Genomic DNA, 18,437 nt, shown 5'->3' on the forward strand with positions numbered 1-18,437 from the left:
GATCGGTAGCCTAATCCGCAGAAATAAAGTGATGCAGTCATGTCAACATGGAGCAGAATCCCAAAGGAATGTTTCCAACATCTTGTGGAATCCATGCCACGAACAATTCAGGTTGTTTTGAGAGCAAAGGGAGACCCTACCTTGCATTAGTATGGTGTTCCTAATAATGTGTTTGGTGAGTGAATGTGCAGAACTAGAAGGTGTGTTTGTATCGTCCACTGCACTTACACCTGGAATGTTTTCTCTAATAGGTAACATTTTCCTCTCTGTCCCTGCATTCCTGCCATAGCGCTGTATGTAGTGGGGAGATGCTCCAAGGTGTGTTTACCTGCAATTCTTCCTTTGCGTGAATGTGTGTATGTTTCATTGCCACGTGCTACACTCTAATCACACACTGGTAAACCAGCTGTTGTCAGACATCTGTACAACTGGTTCTGGATCAGAGCACACTTATGCATCTTAGCCTTGCTTTCTTACTGTGGCTTATGCAAAGTAACTGTAGACACACTGTAACTGTGTCCATCAGGCACGTTTGCTGGTCTGTCTCAAAAGACTCCCACTAGGTGTATCCATTTTACCTCAGCTAGATTCTTTTTATTAAAAAAGTGCCATTAAATGTAGGCTAAAAATGGCAGGCAACTTACCACTAATTAGCAGATGGCTGCTGTTACATTTTGCCACTCTGGCTTTAACCTATTGCCTCAGCCATTTTGGAACCATATTTGCTTTTCAAAGTACCCTTGCCCACATTTCACAGGCAAAAAGACATTATTTCTAATGTTTTTGCTATATCTGAAATGTAGTTTTCTCAGTTTCTTGCCTTTGTTACTCTGTAAAAATGTCTTGAAAGAACACATTGTAATGTAAGTGCAGTTTGGCACCGGCCACTTAAGCGTCCTCTCCCCTCCCTGCTGTTTGATAATTGTAATTTCTGCAATAACATCCCAAATATCTCATAAGCACAGTCTCAAGTACAACACAGTTTGTGTGTGAACTGTAGGTACAAAAGCATTAACAAACAAAATCCTGAAAATAATGACATCAGTGCACATTCTGATGTTCTCCTTGCTAGTCGGGGCAGGTGAAAACCAAGTAAAGGATATGTCTCCTACAGCCCACACAGAAAGGGGGATGAACTCTACTGTCATGTCTCAGATGTCAGGAGCATATTTTGAAAAATAAGGCTGTTTTACATGCGAGTGTGAGCCTTGATGATGACTTTGCCTTGTAATTATCAACACAAACACCATTCTTTTCTGTTTCAAGCACAGTCTGACAGATTGGAGAAAGCCATTAGACAGAGAGATTTTGTGAATGGTATACATTATAGCAGCTACATTCCATGCATGTGTGGTCTATTTCAAAACTCAACCTCAGTCATTAATTAAAACTGAGGGTAAATTATGACTGCTGAGAGGTACTTGTCTAGACGATGTGTCGGGAGAGGACTTTTAACACATCTGGATGTTACCTCCCTACAGAGCCATACCTGTCTCTGTAAGTCCTGTGTATGTGAAGATGCAGAATCAGTAGCTACAAAGTCTGCCTGCAGGCATTAAATGATAAAAGCTGCAAAAAATGCTGCTTAACAACAAGAACTAATTTGAACTCACAAATCAAAATGAAATCATTGAAGTGGTAATGTGATGTATGCTGTTTTTTTCTTCATTTTGATGACATTCATGGTGAATTGACTGTGTTGTGTTTTTCCCTTAAAATAGTTCTTACCCTGCAAATATTATGATACTGGAAACCTCAGTTTTTTCTGTTTGTTATCAGGATATTTATTATTCTATGTAATCTATCTATTTGTAATCTATGTATATGTATATATATGTATGCATATTATTCTGTGTTTTTTTTTAACTACTTCCTTTTGTAGTGGTCAAAATAAAAGCACGCAGAAAAATAAGACAGAGAAATTATGCTGCAGGGACACTGTTAGGAAAAAAGTTTATAATAAGTTGAATAGCACTGAAAAGTAGTAATGTTTCAAGAAAAAGTTTAAATATTTTTAGCTAATAAAACTAATACCACGTTGCACACATTACACATTATTATAGCCGATACAAATGTTTGCATTGTACCAATAACTTGAAGTGCAGACATATAAGTGTATAAGTAGGAGGTGTGAAAATAAGACCTTGAAGGGACTTGATTGTGTCTTGATTGAGTTTCTCGTTGTGTGCTACAATCTAAAGCCAGACAAAGAACTAACATGGTTGTTTTTTGTTCATGGCAGTAAGTTTTCCATTTATGTATTTTATGATCTCTCATCTAGGGCAGGTTATTTGACCAGTGAGTGAACCCACTGTGCAAAGCCATATCTATGAAGTGAGTTCAGGTGAAACCCATTTGCAACTCTCAGTCCCTCTCTGTGTATAGGTATTTTTGAAGGGGCTATGTGAGGAGGGGTTGGGTTCAGCTTTAATAAAGACACATTCAGCCAGGTTTCTACTTTTTCTGCTTCTCCTAAAATTTGTTTATTAAGGAAATACATTCTATAATGTACCATATTACGATAGACCACATTCTTTCATGTCAGTCTGTTTCATGCACAGTCTTGTATCTGTATGACATCCTTGAGTTTCAGTGTTGCAGCACTGCCTGGTGTTTTTTGTTTGGTCAGGGTGTGTATGATCTTTATCTGCAGGTCCATAGGTTTGCCCTCTAACCTATTTATGTGCAGCTCTGCAACTGCACACTCTTGTGCACACCTGCCTATACAGTATGTGTGTTTCATTTTACTGTTTACATTTGCTATACAGTATATTCATACAGAATAACAGGCTAATTGTGTTGTGTATACAGTATTCCCTGGTATGGATATCAGTAGAATTGCTAACAATGCCAACCAGGCTGGAATTCAGAAAATCTGCCTCTGTTAAATCTTTTACTTGAATGGGAGCCAAGACATTTATACACACACAGACAGGCATCTGTGTGTGTATATTTTCAGAATTTAATTTTGTAGTACAAAATAGAATTCTTACACACTACTGTACACAAGCAGTAGTGTTGAGCAGTAGCAGTGTATAAGTATCAAGTTTTCCATTTTTGTTTCAGAATACAATTTTGTATATAATCATTCTATTTACAGATTTATGCTCTGACTGATGGAAACACATATTTGTGTGTGTAAGTGAAAGTGTATTAAATGTCATCTGGATTTTATCCATCCATTATTGATATCGCCCATCCTTTTGAGGGGGTCGCAGGTAGCCAATCCTAGCTGACATTGGACAAGAGGCGGGATACACCCTGCACAGATCGCACAGGGCTGACATATATGGACAAACAACTATTCAAACTCATATTCACACCTACAGGCGATTTACAGTCACCAATTAACCTGCATGTCTTTGGACTGTGGGACGAAGCCGGAGTACCCGGAGTGAACCCACGAGGCGACAGTGCTTAACCACTGCACCACCGTGCTGCCAGATATGAAATGTTGAAAAGTGTAAATAGGGCCTTACACTGCCATACTTCATTAGAGCTGTATGTTGGATGGTTGGATAGCTTAAGAACCCCCCCCCCCCCCCCACACACACACACACACCTTTCCAACACTGGAATAAAGAATGCTGTATCCGACCGTTTAGGTATCTTTCCAAAACCGACACTCACACCCACTTCACAGTCCATAATCACAGTCCACCATACTCAAAATGGGCTATGCCATGTGGCTTCTCACCCCATCTTCCATTGTGGCCGTTCACAACACAATAATAAACGCTTTTTGTTTGACAATCTGTCCATGAATCACTTCTTTTCTAACCCAACCCTGAGAATTCCTTGATCAGGTCACAGTCACTGACAGCTTGTGTATATAATCAGAGTGTCTTGATTCTAGTGTTGACGTATGTTCTTGTACCACTTCAGAATATTTGATTTGATGAAATCATGAATAAAAAAATCCCCAGTGCCCTTGAGTAGGGCAGTTAAATGCTAGTGATTCAAGTGGAACAGCATTGATGTGTACTGCTCCCACATCCACCACTGGATCATTTCTTTCATTTAAAACAGCAATAATGCTTTTGTATTATATGTCACATTGTCAAATGAGTGTTTAAGAGCTCTCCACCAAGCTGTCTGTTTAATGCAGTGATCCACCTTCTTTTAAGAGGATGTGTTTGATTCCATCTCAAACCATCCATTTTTCTCCCATCATGCCTCAACATGCTGCTGCTCTGTTTTCTGTAGATCAACAGAATGAAAAGCCCACATATATCTCTCTCAACATCTCTCATCCCCTATCACTGGAGCCTCAGGTTTGTTCAGGCTGGCATGGAAGTCATTTTATTGCCACATTCTCTGCATCTCATCTCATTCTGTCAGTAAGGCCTCATGTTCATTCAAATGCTGTAGGTCACAGGCTCTGGTGATTGATTTGTGATGTTAGGGATGGTCCATGTCAAGAAATGGTTAAAACCTGACATAAATACCCTGACTGAACTGTCTCTACCTTGTCTTAATGACTAATGAACCCCTTTCTGAGCCAGTTCAGTTTTGCTTTACCATAATTTATCTCATTGTCTTTCTGTCCTCCCCTTACGCTTGCTGTCACTCTCTCACATATCCCTCACGAGCCCCTGTTATTCAGAATCACTGATGCAGAGGGGGTGTTTACACGGGTGAAGGGGAGAGTTTGAGGGAACAGCACCAGAAAAGGACCTGAGTTATCGTTAATGTGCTTATTCTACACTGAAGTCTATTAAATCAATTACTTTCTGGGATGTCAGGCAACATCTAAACAGCTATACCACACCAGTAGTCTAACTGTTTGTTATCCTCTGGGTAGCCAGACATGCTGTCTGTCTGGAAGACTAGGATTTAAATCTATACGGTATATGCTGAAGAAACAGATAAAGATGTAATAGTTCTAACACTTATAAGGTTGAGAATTTGTCTACCGTGCTGTGTAAAACCACTGGTTCCTCCCAAGTTGCATAAATTAAATAATTCCTTGGAGATCCAGTGTTTTTTACAGATCAGCTGACACCCTTTACAACTCTAACTACAGTAGATCTGCAGTGAACTAATATGGGCATGGCCTGGCTGATTTATTGGTCTTGGGACAGTTTTAAACTTGTCTGAGCATCATCTACACCCCATTTGGCTGTGCCAGTCTGCAGCATATTCTGTAGAGGCATGATGTGAACTTTATCAGCTGATAATCAGTCTCTTTCAAAATAAAACAACAACAACATATTCCATGTTCAGATCAGTCATGTTTTAGATACAAAAAAATTGTCACGAAAACCTGTCAGAACCACGCTTCAGCAAGAAAGAGAAAGTGAAACAGAGACAGAGAGAGACTTTATCAAACTATTTCCATCTCTAACACCAAATGTAAACAAGGAGAAATGAAAAAAAAATTTAAAAAGCTCAGAAATAAATTTAGCCCTGTTTCTAGTTTCATGAGTGATTTGTCTGATAATTGCATGGAAAGATAGTTTTCAAAGGCTGTTGATGAGATGAGAGACAGGCAGCTGAACTGAATGCATGTCAGGAGGATGTGCTCCAATAACTGGCTGATGTGATGTCCATAATCCATACACAGTAATTACGCATAGATTAAAAAAACACACCGTACATGTTCCAGGCAGCAGCTAAAGTCAGCAGGTAAAGGCATGCATATAATTTGAACACTGTTGGATTCATACCCACATCCAGCTCTATTGTGTGTCAGAACACTTTTGGCTCTCATGAAATCCTGGAAAGAAAAAACAAAGTTATCAACCCCCCACAGTTTTTAGATTTGAATGACTGTCACAGTGTGCACTTCCACACCATTAAGAACTTCACATGTAAAGTTGAGACCATGATTATTACAATAATTATTCTGTGTTTTATTCCTTCATTCCTTCTGTTCTAGCTCTCAGTGTGTTTGGACAGGAGCAGGAACTCCCATCAGGGCCTCATGGCTGCACAGAGGGAAGCTGTTACCCTGCGACAGGAAACCTTCTCATTGGACGGGCTGTCAATTTAACTGCCACCTCCACATGCGGCCTCGGTGGGCCAGAGCCCTACTGCATTGTCAGCCATCTGCAGGTAAGGACTCACATGAATACACAGTGAATGTGAAATACAAAGAGTAAAATGTTCGGCTTTAGATTAGTGTTTGTGCTCTGAGCATGAAACTGGGAGCTGTTGGTACTGACTGATGATTTCCCTTTCACACCTTTCTGCTAGTAAAGGTCTAATTGTGAACATTATTTTCCTGTATCGCATAATGTGCTTCAATTCACAGTGTTTCAATCACTGTTATAATAAACCTACAGTTTTCACAGCTTCTACATTTCAGTTTCTCATGTACCCTTTCCCTTCACTCTCACACCTGCCTGTTCCATCTCTCAGCACCCCTCCCCAACCTGCACAATACATGGTACCCTGTAGTCAGTGCAAAAGAAAAATGGGACAGTTTGTTTGTTCTCTCTTTCATGCATTCATCCATCTTCATCCTTCAGTCCCCACTCTTCCATCTTCATTTGTTCAACTGTCCATTTGTTTGTAGCCCAGTTTCCATGAGCAAGGCCCTCCCAACTCTACACAGCCTTTCAATATCAGGCTCCAGGCCACACAAGTCAGCCACACCTGCATCTCTCTCTCTCTCTCACACACACACACACACACACACACACACTGTCTCACCCTTCTTCCTTTTCTCCCATCTCTTTCTGTCTTACTATCTTGGCCTTGCTGCTTTAAAGGAGTGCTCCACACTGTAACAAACATCCATCTGACTCTGACAAGGTTGTAATAGACACTTGATAATTCTTTCCTGTGTGTGTTCAGAACTGTAATCTCTTGACCTCAAATGTAGTCAAAATGTTTTTTTTCCAAGATGTTTTTGTGAGTGGGAGTTGTTCGCTCTAGTGTGAAGAGATTAAAGTTCTCAGTGAGTGATTCAGTGTCAGTGGAGACCAGTGATAGCCAGTGAGAGTTGACTTCAAGATAGGATGTCTGGAAGCTCACTTGATGAGCTTTAGTTTTCAAAGAGTAAAAACTTGGCTGGCATGAATTCAGATTTTGGCTTCTTCATTAATATGTTTGTTATTCCCAAATCCAGTTCACAACAGGAATATAAACATACCATATAGGGGCAGGCCATGAGCAGTTGGTCCCTGGCTCAACTCCTGGCCGGGCAGACTCCATGCTGCATGTCTCTCCCCTGCTCTTCCCCTTCATTCCCTGTCTCTCTCCATTGTTGCTATCTATTAAGGAAAATGCCCAAAAAAATAATGATAAAGAAAGTCTGTATGACAATAAACTCATGATCTTCCTCATTGTTGTCTGTACAGTGTGAACAGGAACTGCTAGAAGAAAAAAGAAAGACGTCTCGTCATGAAGATTTGCCAAAATGTAAACAAATAGGCTTTAGGCTTAAAAACAGAGGTGTAGACATTTTAAAGTTTGCCGCTCAGACATTTCCTGAGATTCCTCCACAATAACTTTTTATCTGATTTTTTGTGCAGTGCAAGATAAAACTGACTGATGTTCCACATGATTCAATATTAAATCCTGAAACTTTGAGTTCTTGTGTAGTCTTGTCAGTTGATGGGAGAATGACAGTCCAAGGTCCATCTAAAAAGTACATGAGAGCGTTTCAGATTTTTGTCTTCATTTTTTTCATAGACACTTAAAAACAGCTTTACATTCATCTGGGCATCCTCACTTTACCTCACATCCTCACTTTGAAGATTCATACAAATAGCTCAATGTAACTCTGACTGTTTAAAACCTCTCATTGTATAAATATATATATATATATATATAATCATATTATTATATTATATATATATATATAATATTTATAGTCTGATGGTGGGGTTTAAACACAAATCATGCTTTATTATTTGATAAATGGAGGAATATAGTTATGATATGCTGTTTTGTATATATTGTGAGCAGCTAAACTTATATAAACCGACAAGTGAAAATTAAGGGAAAAATAACCTTAACTTGAAAAATGAGTGAAGAAACAGTCACCACATGGGAGATTTTGGGCCAATGTGTTAGACAGCACTCTGCACCACCATCATTAGAACACCAAATGAGGGAATATCCTCTGGAAGAATCACTACCAAGGAGTCTTGGGGCTGTTCTGGCAGCATGTGGTGGCCCAACACCTTACTAAGACACTTAATGTTGGGCTCTCCTTTGTCACCAGTCAAGAATGTATGAGGAGTATAAATGTTAACAGAACACAGTTAAACACAGAAAATTAACCAGTCTGGATGATTTCTAACATCTTTAAATGTAGGTCTCTCTACAATCTGCAGCTCTTGTAACTCTATCTGCCCCTACGTGACACAACTCCTGACATGTTGACATTCACCTCTCTTGCACTACACACATTTTTTGTGTATGCACATGTATGCACTTGCACTTGCACTTCCATTGCCTCAGGACAGGAATATCCCAACAGTGTCAACTTTCAGGCAAATGTGATTGACATCCTCTGATTGGTGAGAGACAAACTGTCACACCATAAACCCAGGTGTGAGCCATTGCTGGTCTGTCAGAAGCGACTTTAGAGGCCTGCACCAAACATTTGTCTGTGAGCTTTTGAATGTTAAGAAGTTCATCAATCATTTGTGTTAGACAGAGGTTCTCCTGGCTTGTGTTTTTGTTCCTTGTGAGATCGGATTGCATGGCTTTTATGCACAGATTTTACCTTGTGTCTCAGGAGAAACAGTGCATTCAGGGAGATGCTGTCAAGCCAATTGTGATGAAACCCTTTAAAGGGGCCCTGGTTGGTCCGTAGACCCACCTGGTAGTGTGGTACTACTACTTTAACTCTAGACAATCTTATATGTCTGAAGAAGGTGACAAGAAAAGTGAAGAAGGAGACAGAGATGTGAACAACAGGGAAATATCACTTTCAAGAGCTTGAACGGAGGGGAAGGAAAACTGAATGACAGAGGTGGGGTGTGTTTTCTTTGTGTAAAGCCACCATCGTAGTGTGACAAAGAAGTTTTACTTACATGAATGTATTGTAGGAGCAGAAAGCCTTGTAGTTGAGCTGACCAGGCTTGACTAATGGGAGATAAATAAGAGCTCGGGGGGGGGGGGGTTAGGTTGAGCTGTTAGGTTGAATACCTTGTTTTTTTGCTTGTTGAGGATTACCTGAAATGTTGCCCTTGGACCTAAATTCCTGTAAACACAATAAAGCTGCAGTGAATAGTCAGTGCTGTTACAGAGAGGCTCTCTAATAGTAGCACTGGGCGTTAGGATGGATGTTACTGTGTGGAAAGAAATGCTTTTTTCTGCAATTGGGCCCTGAAATGAGGGTGGAGAGATTTATTCTGGGGTTGAGGGGACAGGAGCAGAAGGCAAGCATGCCTGTTAAAAAACACACTCTTACTTTACATGTATACATGTAAAAGTGGGCGTGTGTGCACATCCACATACATCCACCACTACCAGCACATGTTGAGCATTTCTTTTCAGTTCTCAACCCAGTCTCATTAACAGCCATGTTGTTGTTAGCAGCTTAATCACCCCTGACAACAACCTAATTAAGAAACCCTGCCCTGGAATCCACTGTTTTTCTGTGCCAACAAACCCTCATCTCCCTGTGCAGCACTCTTTCCCCCTCCCTGTTCCCCTCTTTGTGGCCCCCTCTCAAATGCACCCCCTTTTTTTACCCTCTCTCAGCATCTCCCTCGCTCTCTGTTGACCCCCGTCTTTGTCCTTCACCCCTGCTGAGCTGTTTGAGACACCTCTCCACTGCCCACTTAGGCTACATTCACATTCATATATTTTCATTTTAAAACAGTGTTTAAAAATGAACACAATCTCCATCCAGACAAGCAATTTAGCTCTCTATCAGAAATAATCTCATCCATACTAACAAGCCTGAAAGCACATATCACCATTCATGTACGCTGGGCAAGCACATGTAAACAGGAGGAAAATTGTCTACTCTGTGGTTGGTTTCTTAGTGGTAGGAAATCCTAAGGACGAAATTTATATTACATTGTATTATTATATGTATTAGTGTAGATGTAGCCTTAAGGTCTTTTCACATATAGCACGACACAAATTAACCATGCGAAAGTCAAATATACACGAGATGAAGCTCCACCACAGCTGGTTGCAGACATGTTAGGATGTTGGTGGGACAGTTTGATGTCCTGCTGGGGATGTGAGTACCAGGATCCTCTGACCCAGAGCAGCCTCTGACAGTTTGTGTGATTGTAATCATGTAATATTCATGCTCTATGTGAAACTACGAAAACAACAGTTCGAAAAAATAGATTGACATGCAAATTAATTGCATAAAAAAAGTCCCAGAGACCTTAGTCCTGTTTTTTGCCCCTTCACCATATATTCATTCCTGCCCATCTCTCCCACTGACTTTCCTACTCTCATATGCTTCTCTTCCTCCACCTACTTTTACACTTTCTTTTCTCTCCCTTCAACTGTTCTTCATTTTTAATGTTTTGACACAGTGGTAGTCTATAGTCACAGTGGTATTGGCACACAGCAACATGTAACCCACATTAATCCATAATGCTCTATCACAGGGATTTGACTTACACTGTACATATATATACATAACAGACAAAATGAAATCAAGCAGGATCTCACTGACTACAAACACTATAGGTGTTTGTCATGTATCACAGAAATTTCTTTTAATAGATTCCCATGTAGCACAACATCCATAGATATTTTATTACATAGTTCCTCCTTTTTTTAAGTACTGACATAAAAAAACATACATGCTAATTATTTTAATATTTGAATTCGGCTTTTATCGCAAATATAAAATGTTAATTATTCCTTCATCATCATATCTGCCTTGACAGGAGTCAGACAAGTGTTTCGAGTGTAACTCCCAGCATCACTACAACCCAAACCACCACAGAAACAGCCATCGCATTGAAAACGTGATCTACCTCATGGACAGAAATGGAGACAACACCTGGTGGCAGTCTGTCAACGGTATGTATTTACTCTATAACTGTACACAAGAACATGATCAGCATGTTCATTGTCCTGACTTCCTCTGTCCTTGTACACATATTGCATGTGATTATATGTGTGCGGGGAATGTGTTTGTCCTCCTTAAATCCTGATGGAAAGAGATTCTATATTTGACATTATTCTACAGTCAAGTCTGCATTAGAATACCCAAGGAATGCCGCTGAGACGCAAAAAGAGAAAAAGTCCTTTCATAGCTAAATCTATGACCCCCATGGGAGTAATACTGGAAGACTGATGTTTCTTAAGGACAGAAAAAAATGCAAAGAAAGGGGAGAAAGGTCTCCTACAATCAGTCAGTCAAGCAAACAGAGACTTTAGGAAATGAGACTTGTGCATGAATTATGTAGTTATGACACTCACTGACAGTTACTTCCTCCACAGGACAGGAGAATGTGAGTATCAGACTGAACCTGGAGGCTGAATTCCACTTCACACATCTCATCATGAAGTTCAAGGTATGCACATTTTCTTTAGCATGTGTATGTGGGTGCCAGTGCGAATGTAAGTGTTAGCAGACCTCTGTTTGAGATACTGTATCTGTCTAGGCATGTTAAGGTGCATACTTGTCCAGGTGTATGTTTGTTGTGTACACTCAGAATTTCAGCAGCTGCATTCCATCAGGCATAAATCTGTTTTCCCACTGTTAGTGAAGCAAACAGGAAACTAAGGGTCCAGATAAGTCATTCTGACAGGGTGCTGTCTTATCACAAATGTGTGATTTCTCATTTCTCTTTCTCGCTTTACCTCTTCAGACATTCAGACCTGCAGCTATGATCATCGAGCGCTCAGCTGATTTCGGCCGCACGTGGCGCCCCTACCGCTACTTTGCCTCAAACTGTACCAAAACCTTCCCTGGCATCCCTGCCAATGGCCTTCGCCACATCAATGACATCATCTGTGAGGAACGCTACTCCGACATTGAACCCTCCACAAATGGAGAGGTAAGACATTGAAAATGTAATAGTAGTGATCAGGGGAGATTTACAGCGCAGCCAAACTAACTTTTGTTTTGTTTTAGTAAAGACGTCGATAATCAGAGTTCTCCCATCATGCCACAGTAAAGGAGTTGGTTATGTTGCTGAAGGACTGGTTGCCTGCAGCTCTTTATCTGACTTAAAGTTCCTCATAAAAAATGTTGTATTTATTGATTTATCATCTGAGCATGGAATCTTCTTTAATCCCATTTTTATCTCAATTTCTCAAATTCTTCTTTGCATTCAAGGTAATTTATAAAGTTTTGGATCCTGCCATTCATGTGAAAGACCCCTACAGCTTGGACATTCAAGGTCAGTGAAGATTTTTAACTGAATATGTCTGTCAGTAGCAGCAACAAACACCTGTTATATTCTTTCCTTATACAAAGACTGTTTTGTACAGTAAATATTCAGAAAAAAATCTGCTACAAATAAAAGCAAGGTTTTTCCTAGACTTTCTGCCATCTATTGAAGTACTCCCTGTCAGTGCACACTCTTTATTTAATTTTCTGCAGAATTCTTCATGAATCTTTACATTTGTATTTTCTGTCTTAACAGTGTTTGAAGTTTGTACACAAACTTTAGTTTTCATGAAATGGGACAATATGAAAATCTCGTTTTCTTCTTTACAGAACTTTTGCGCATCACCAACCTGCGTATCAACTTTACCAAGCTCAACACTCTGGGAGACGACCTGCTGGACCGACGCTCTGATGTCTTGCAGAAATATTACTATGCCATCTATGAGCTGGTGGTCAGAGGGAGCTGCTTCTGTTACGGTCATGCCTCAGAGTGTGCCCCAGTGCCAGGGGTCAATGAACGGGAGAATGGCATGGTGAGTTGACCTGCACAATATCATTGTGGCCTTTAATCATCACCACATGCTGTGGGACTAAACAGAAACTGTTACATAAAAGATGGAGACAGCAGTAGAAAATAACAGAAACTGAAGCTTGTTCAGTACACATTATCATGCCACTATTACTGGTGATGCATACATTAACCTTTTTGCTTATTATTTTGCTGCATTCCGATTGACCAGATCCACGGTCGCTGTGTTTGCAAACATAATACAGAGGGCCTGAACTGTGAACGCTGCCGAGATTTCCACAATGACCTGCCGTGGCAACCAGCCGAGGCGGAAAATCCACACACCTGCAGAGGTGGAACACACACACACACACACACACCTGCACATCTTCACACACACACACAAAATTAAGATGAGAGTATGATCTAAGAAATGCAGATGAGGAGTTATTTTAATTTATTTTTAAACTGCTGTCTGTTTCTAGCTGAAATATTTTTGAAAAGGATTTGAAAGAGAGAGGGACAGAGAGACAAATGACAATGTAATGATGCATGCAGCTCTGTTTCATTTAAATTCCAGTTTTCTCAACAGATGGAAACACATTTTTAGATGTAGCCTAAGTTGTTTTCTGCAATAACTCACCTAATAAACACACCAAGTTTTTACATCATCTATCCTGGAAGGCTCCTCTGAGATATGTAAAAATAAATTTGGGACGTGTATTAGAAGTTGAAGTTCAGGGTATTAATCTTACAGATATTGATATTCTGCCATTGTACTGCTGTAGATAGATGAGATAGACACTTTATTAATCTTCACACGTGTTCACGTTGGCTGATTGAACTGTCTGCTGTTTGAGAAGTGTTGTTTGTTCATCGTCTTATTTGCATGTTTCTCCAGAGTGTAATTGTAACAGCCACTCAAACCAATGTCACTTCGACATGGCTTTATATTTGGCCACGGGTAATGTCAGTGGAGGAGTGTGTGATGACTGTCTGCACAACACCATGGGGCACAACTGTGAGATGTGTAAACCTTTCTACTACAAAGACAGTAATAAGGACATCAGGGACCCACGGGTTTGTGTTGGTGAGTAATTTGTCCTTTTTAAAAGAAATATAGTGGGATTGCCTTCGTTAGTACTGCAAAAATGGCCTCTAAATTAATCCCAGTATTGAGCATAAACATGTTATTTTCCCTGAAAGATTTGTGGAAAAAATTTGTGGAGAGAATTTCACTTGTTTCCTTGTTTAAAGGGTGTACTTATTTTGTGGCACTGACTAAACACTCCAGCAATGATCTGCCTCCTTTAACCTTGTTTCAGGTTAAGAATATACTCATGTGACTGCATTTAAAATGTGGCAAAGTGACCACCTCAACCTGTAACACTTCTTTACACAATGACCTTATTTAATTGTATTAAGCTGTGTATTAGACTATGCAAATGTATTGTAAATTCATAATAATAATATTAATACACAAACATTTCCTTCAGTTTGGTCTTTTGTCAAGATGTAACAGGTCTGCACTGGTTTGTGACAAATGTGTATTATATTATATGTGTTATGATGATGTCACATATTTCACAGCCACTTTAATTGATGTCTAATTGATGTTTACTTTTGCTCTCCATCTGACCTCTAGCCTGTGACTGTGACCCAGTGGGCTCGTTGGAGGGGGGAGTGTGTGACAGCCACACCGACTCAGACATGGGGATGATCGCAGGACAGTGTCGCTGTAAAGCCAACGTGAAAGGAACACGCTGTGACGACTGCAAAGAGGGTTACTATGGACTCAGTCAGAACGACCCATTGGGTTGCCAGCGTAAGTATATACTGTATGTGTATTTGTCTGTTTAAACAGGAATGAAAATAGATTTCTGAAATTTTGGTATAATCTGTAATTAAAATCTCTCAATAGCACATCAGCATTTATCTTACTGTGTGTGTGTGTGTGTGTGTGTTTCTCTATCAGCATGCAACTGTGACCCTCGTGGTATCATTATGACGGGAGCTCCTTGTGATCAGATCAGTGGGGACTGCTCCTGCAAAAGATATGTCACTGGTCGTTACTGCAACCAGTGTCTGGTTAGTAACAACTGCTCTCTTCAAAATCTGTAGTAACTGAGGGTTTTATGTCAAAAGACATACACAAGGCTGTTGATTCAGTAGTTAAAGAAGAAAACCAGAGAATGGAGAATGGAGTTATAGTGAGTTTCATCATTTTATGACTTGCTGCACCGTGCTCTTGATCTTATCCATTTTACCATGTCACACTGTCAAAGTAGTGACTCAGTTTTGCAATAGAGCTTTTTATTTCATCAACCAAGATCCAAAGTTAATATTCTGGTGACACTGTTAAAGGAACAGACAATATTACACAGCAGCAACTGCACAAGTTCACCAAAACTTCAGACACAGTGTAAAAACTACGTACTATTCACGTTTCTTTGCATCCTGATTTTGAAGCTTATTCCTGTCCCTGTAGCCTGAATACTGGGGGCTCAGTAATGACCTGGCTGGCTGCAGACCATGTGACTGTGACTTTGGTGGAGCCTTCAACAACAGGTACAGATTTCATATATCCTTAACATATGCTTTTAAGAAAGAGATGTCCTGTCAAACTCAAATTTAAAATGAGTGAGGCTGTGAATCATTCAGTCTGTTCCTGAGTGAAGGCCTCAAAGAAAGGGAGACAGAGAGAAGACATTTCTAGTTTTTACCTGCCATTATCTGTTACTTAAGGTGCATGATGGAAAATGGCCAGTGTGACTGCAGGAGACATCTGATTGGCCGACAGTGCTCAGAAGTGCAGCCTGGGTATTTCTGCGCTCCGCTGGACTACTACAAATACGAGGCTGAAGATGCCACTGGACGCTCTCCCAGTGACCCTGCACTGCCGGTGAGCACAGCACTATGATTCAGTGCAGATTAATGCAGTTCACATTTCTGCTAAGTTTTGGTCTTACAGAGAGTTATGCGATGTAATTATGGATGCCCTGATCAAATTTATTGGCCCTGACCCTGATCCAATACCTGTGATATTAGGTCCAATCTGATGCTGTTAGTTGCTACTAAATTTGACATGTGTTATTTTTCATTTATGTACAAAAAGCATGAATTGTCATGCCAGGTGTCATTCTGGGCATCAAACCAAGAGGCAGTTACATTCACACATTGTTGATTTTCACTTTCATATGCAGCAAAATGCTCATGTTGTAGACCCAGCCGTGGTTAAGGAGAGCTGTGCAAGAGCAGCTGCAACATTAGCAGCTGAGGTGGACAAAACACAGAGGGGTTAGTAAAGAAAGGATCCGCATTTTGATTAACTACAATATGGCCTCATTTCTTATCATTCTGAGTCCACCAAAGTTGTGTTTTTGAGGGGATCTGGAAGGGAAGGGAAGGAATATATAATCTATAATCTATAAGAATAATCTATAATTTTGTATATTCAATCCAACAGCCAACACTAACATAAATGAGTTAACAGTGCAGATCAGTTTGATTGAATTTAGTCTATTCAGATGTAACATGAATTTATTCCATATTTCTTCATTATTTCAGTTTTTCTAGGATGTTTTTAATAACATTAACTTGTATAATGTTGTATGTTATATAATTTTGGACCAGATATTCACCACAAGACCCATCCATATTGTATTTGCCTGTATTTGATTCAGTTCAGATACATTAGAGAAACGGGATTCCCACACTTAATTTGCACTTATTTTGAATCATATCATACAGCTTTGTATTTCATTTGGTGCAGTTTGCATAGAGTCAGATGGTGCAAAATAATCCTTGTAAACCATTTTTATGTTACCATATTTATATGACCTTTAAGCCCCAACCTCCTCTGATCCAACCTATTCCAACAAAATGTCCTTGCTGTCACCGGCTAATCTTACCTAGCTATCACTCAAGGCCTCTTTCCTGCATCTTTATCTCTATCCTCTGCTATCGCTGTCTGCCCGCCTTCTCGCATTCTTTCCTCTCTCTGTCAGTCTTTTGCACTACCCTCCGTCCTCACTCAAAAGACACTCTCTGGCCTCTCCCCTTCCCCACTTAGCCCTCTGGGCAAGCTCAGACAATCCACACTTACAATATCACTGCTACAGGAATGTGTAATATTGTCCTCAGAATGTTGAGAGAAAACAGCGTAGGACATTAAGCAAGAGGAGATGCGTCTTAGACATAAGAGGCTGTTGTCTTCAGGATGTGAACTTGGTTTGACACTGGATGGTGATTGAGTGTAAAGGACAAAAAAATGAGGTTCTGAGTATTCAGGTTACAGAGTTCTGTGTAGAATTCAAACTCTACAGCTAAAGTGACCCATGAAAATACCAGACAGAAGCACAGATACCAACCTGTCACAACCAATTATTGCTGCAGCGGCACACACCACGCACTAACACATACACCACACACACAGAAAAACACACTCTCAGCCTCACATTTTTGTTTCTCTGTCACATCCCAACGATTTCAGCACAGCATGGCTCTCTCTGCTCCATGTTGTCATTTTCACTTTTTAATGAGGAAACTGTGCCAGATTAACCCCTGTATGTTGTAAGAGGTGTTTAAAAAGTTCACTCTCCTCTCCTCTCCTGTCCTCTCCAGGGCAAACTGCGTCCTCAGGCAGAGACTGACTGCGTTCAGCACCTCAGCAACCAGCTGAGGCGTCACCGCCGTCACCGTCGCATTACCAACTCACAGCAGCATCGGGCAGCACTGAGACGAATCCGCCAGCTTCAACAAACAGTGTGATATTTATTGATATTTATTCATTCATTTACTTATGGTTTGACAAGACACACAGGACTTTAAGGGCTAGCATATTGAAATGAGAACACTTGTTTCCAAAAATCAGTCCTGAAGGTTGCAGGTATGTGGATAGAAAACAATGATGAAACTTTTGACCCCTCAGTACAGCTGCACGTACCGTACTTGCAAAATACAACATTTCTTAATCTTACATTTGGAAAGATTTGTGGTCATGTGCGTTATGCACTACTTGGCAGTTTGAGGTTACTAAGCCTAATTAAATGCTTGGTTGTCAAGTTAATTATCTCAACCCAAACTCATCAAGCTGAAATAGAGATGTAATTATGTACAGTGTAGAGTCCAGTGTTGTCGTCAAGACCATTGAGACAAGTTTAAGACTGAGACCCAGTGACTTTGAATCCCAGTGTAGACTGTAATCATGTTGGTGTGACGTCATAACACAACTGTCAGAATGTCTTAACCAGATTTGAAAAAGATGTGGAATTATTCACAATTGTAATTCCCTGATTTTAGAAAGATACTGACTTAAGTTCTGAAAACTGCCAGGGCAGAGGAAACTCTGGAAACCCAGAGGAAGCCTTTAACTTTATAACAACACATGCAGTTTGTCCCAGTCACAAACTTCAGGCAGCATGATCTTAGCTATTGAACATTTTCAAATTTGAACACATTTTTAGCCAGAAATGAATGGTTCATTCCTCAGTGAGGTCTTTCTCTGGTTTAGGAAAATTCCTAACAAATAAGTTTTTTAAGATATGTGTTGTGTTTGATAGTGTTTTTTCCCTCATTTTAAAGAAACAGTTGAGCTTTAGTCCAGCCTTACAAGGCTGTTGTCTGAAAAGGTGTTTTTGTTTTTTTAATACT

General features: G+C 40.1%; 1 protein-coding gene across 3 annotated transcripts in view; it reads left to right on the forward strand.

The window, feature by feature from the left end:
- Window positions 1-18,437, forward strand: part of lamb2l (laminin, beta 2-like) — a 48,715-nt gene that overhangs the window by 14,948 nt on the left and 15,330 nt on the right. For all 3 annotated transcript variants that reach the window (XM_018678824.2, XM_018678810.2, XM_018678818.2), the window contains exons 3-15: window positions 5,882-6,057; window positions 10,824-10,959; window positions 11,383-11,456; window positions 11,754-11,942; window positions 12,224-12,287; window positions 12,608-12,810; window positions 13,018-13,138; window positions 13,687-13,875; window positions 14,431-14,610; window positions 14,761-14,873; window positions 15,274-15,353; window positions 15,531-15,687; window positions 17,409-17,549. In XM_018678824.2, coding sequence (XP_018534340.1) covers window positions 5,882-6,057; window positions 10,824-10,959; window positions 11,383-11,456; window positions 11,754-11,942; window positions 12,224-12,287; window positions 12,608-12,810; window positions 13,018-13,138; window positions 13,687-13,875; window positions 14,431-14,610; window positions 14,761-14,873; window positions 15,274-15,353; window positions 15,531-15,687; window positions 17,409-17,549 — 1,823 coding nt within the window. The remainder of the gene's footprint in view (window positions 1-5,881; window positions 6,058-10,823; window positions 10,960-11,382; window positions 11,457-11,753; window positions 11,943-12,223; window positions 12,288-12,607; window positions 12,811-13,017; window positions 13,139-13,686; window positions 13,876-14,430; window positions 14,611-14,760; window positions 14,874-15,273; window positions 15,354-15,530; window positions 15,688-17,408; window positions 17,550-18,437) is intronic.

The sequence above is a fragment of the Lates calcarifer genome, linkage group LG6 (genome assembly GCF_001640805.2).
Source record: "Lates calcarifer isolate ASB-BC8 linkage group LG6, TLL_Latcal_v3, whole genome shotgun sequence".
Lineage (NCBI taxonomy): Eukaryota > Metazoa > Chordata > Actinopteri > Centropomidae > Lates > Lates calcarifer.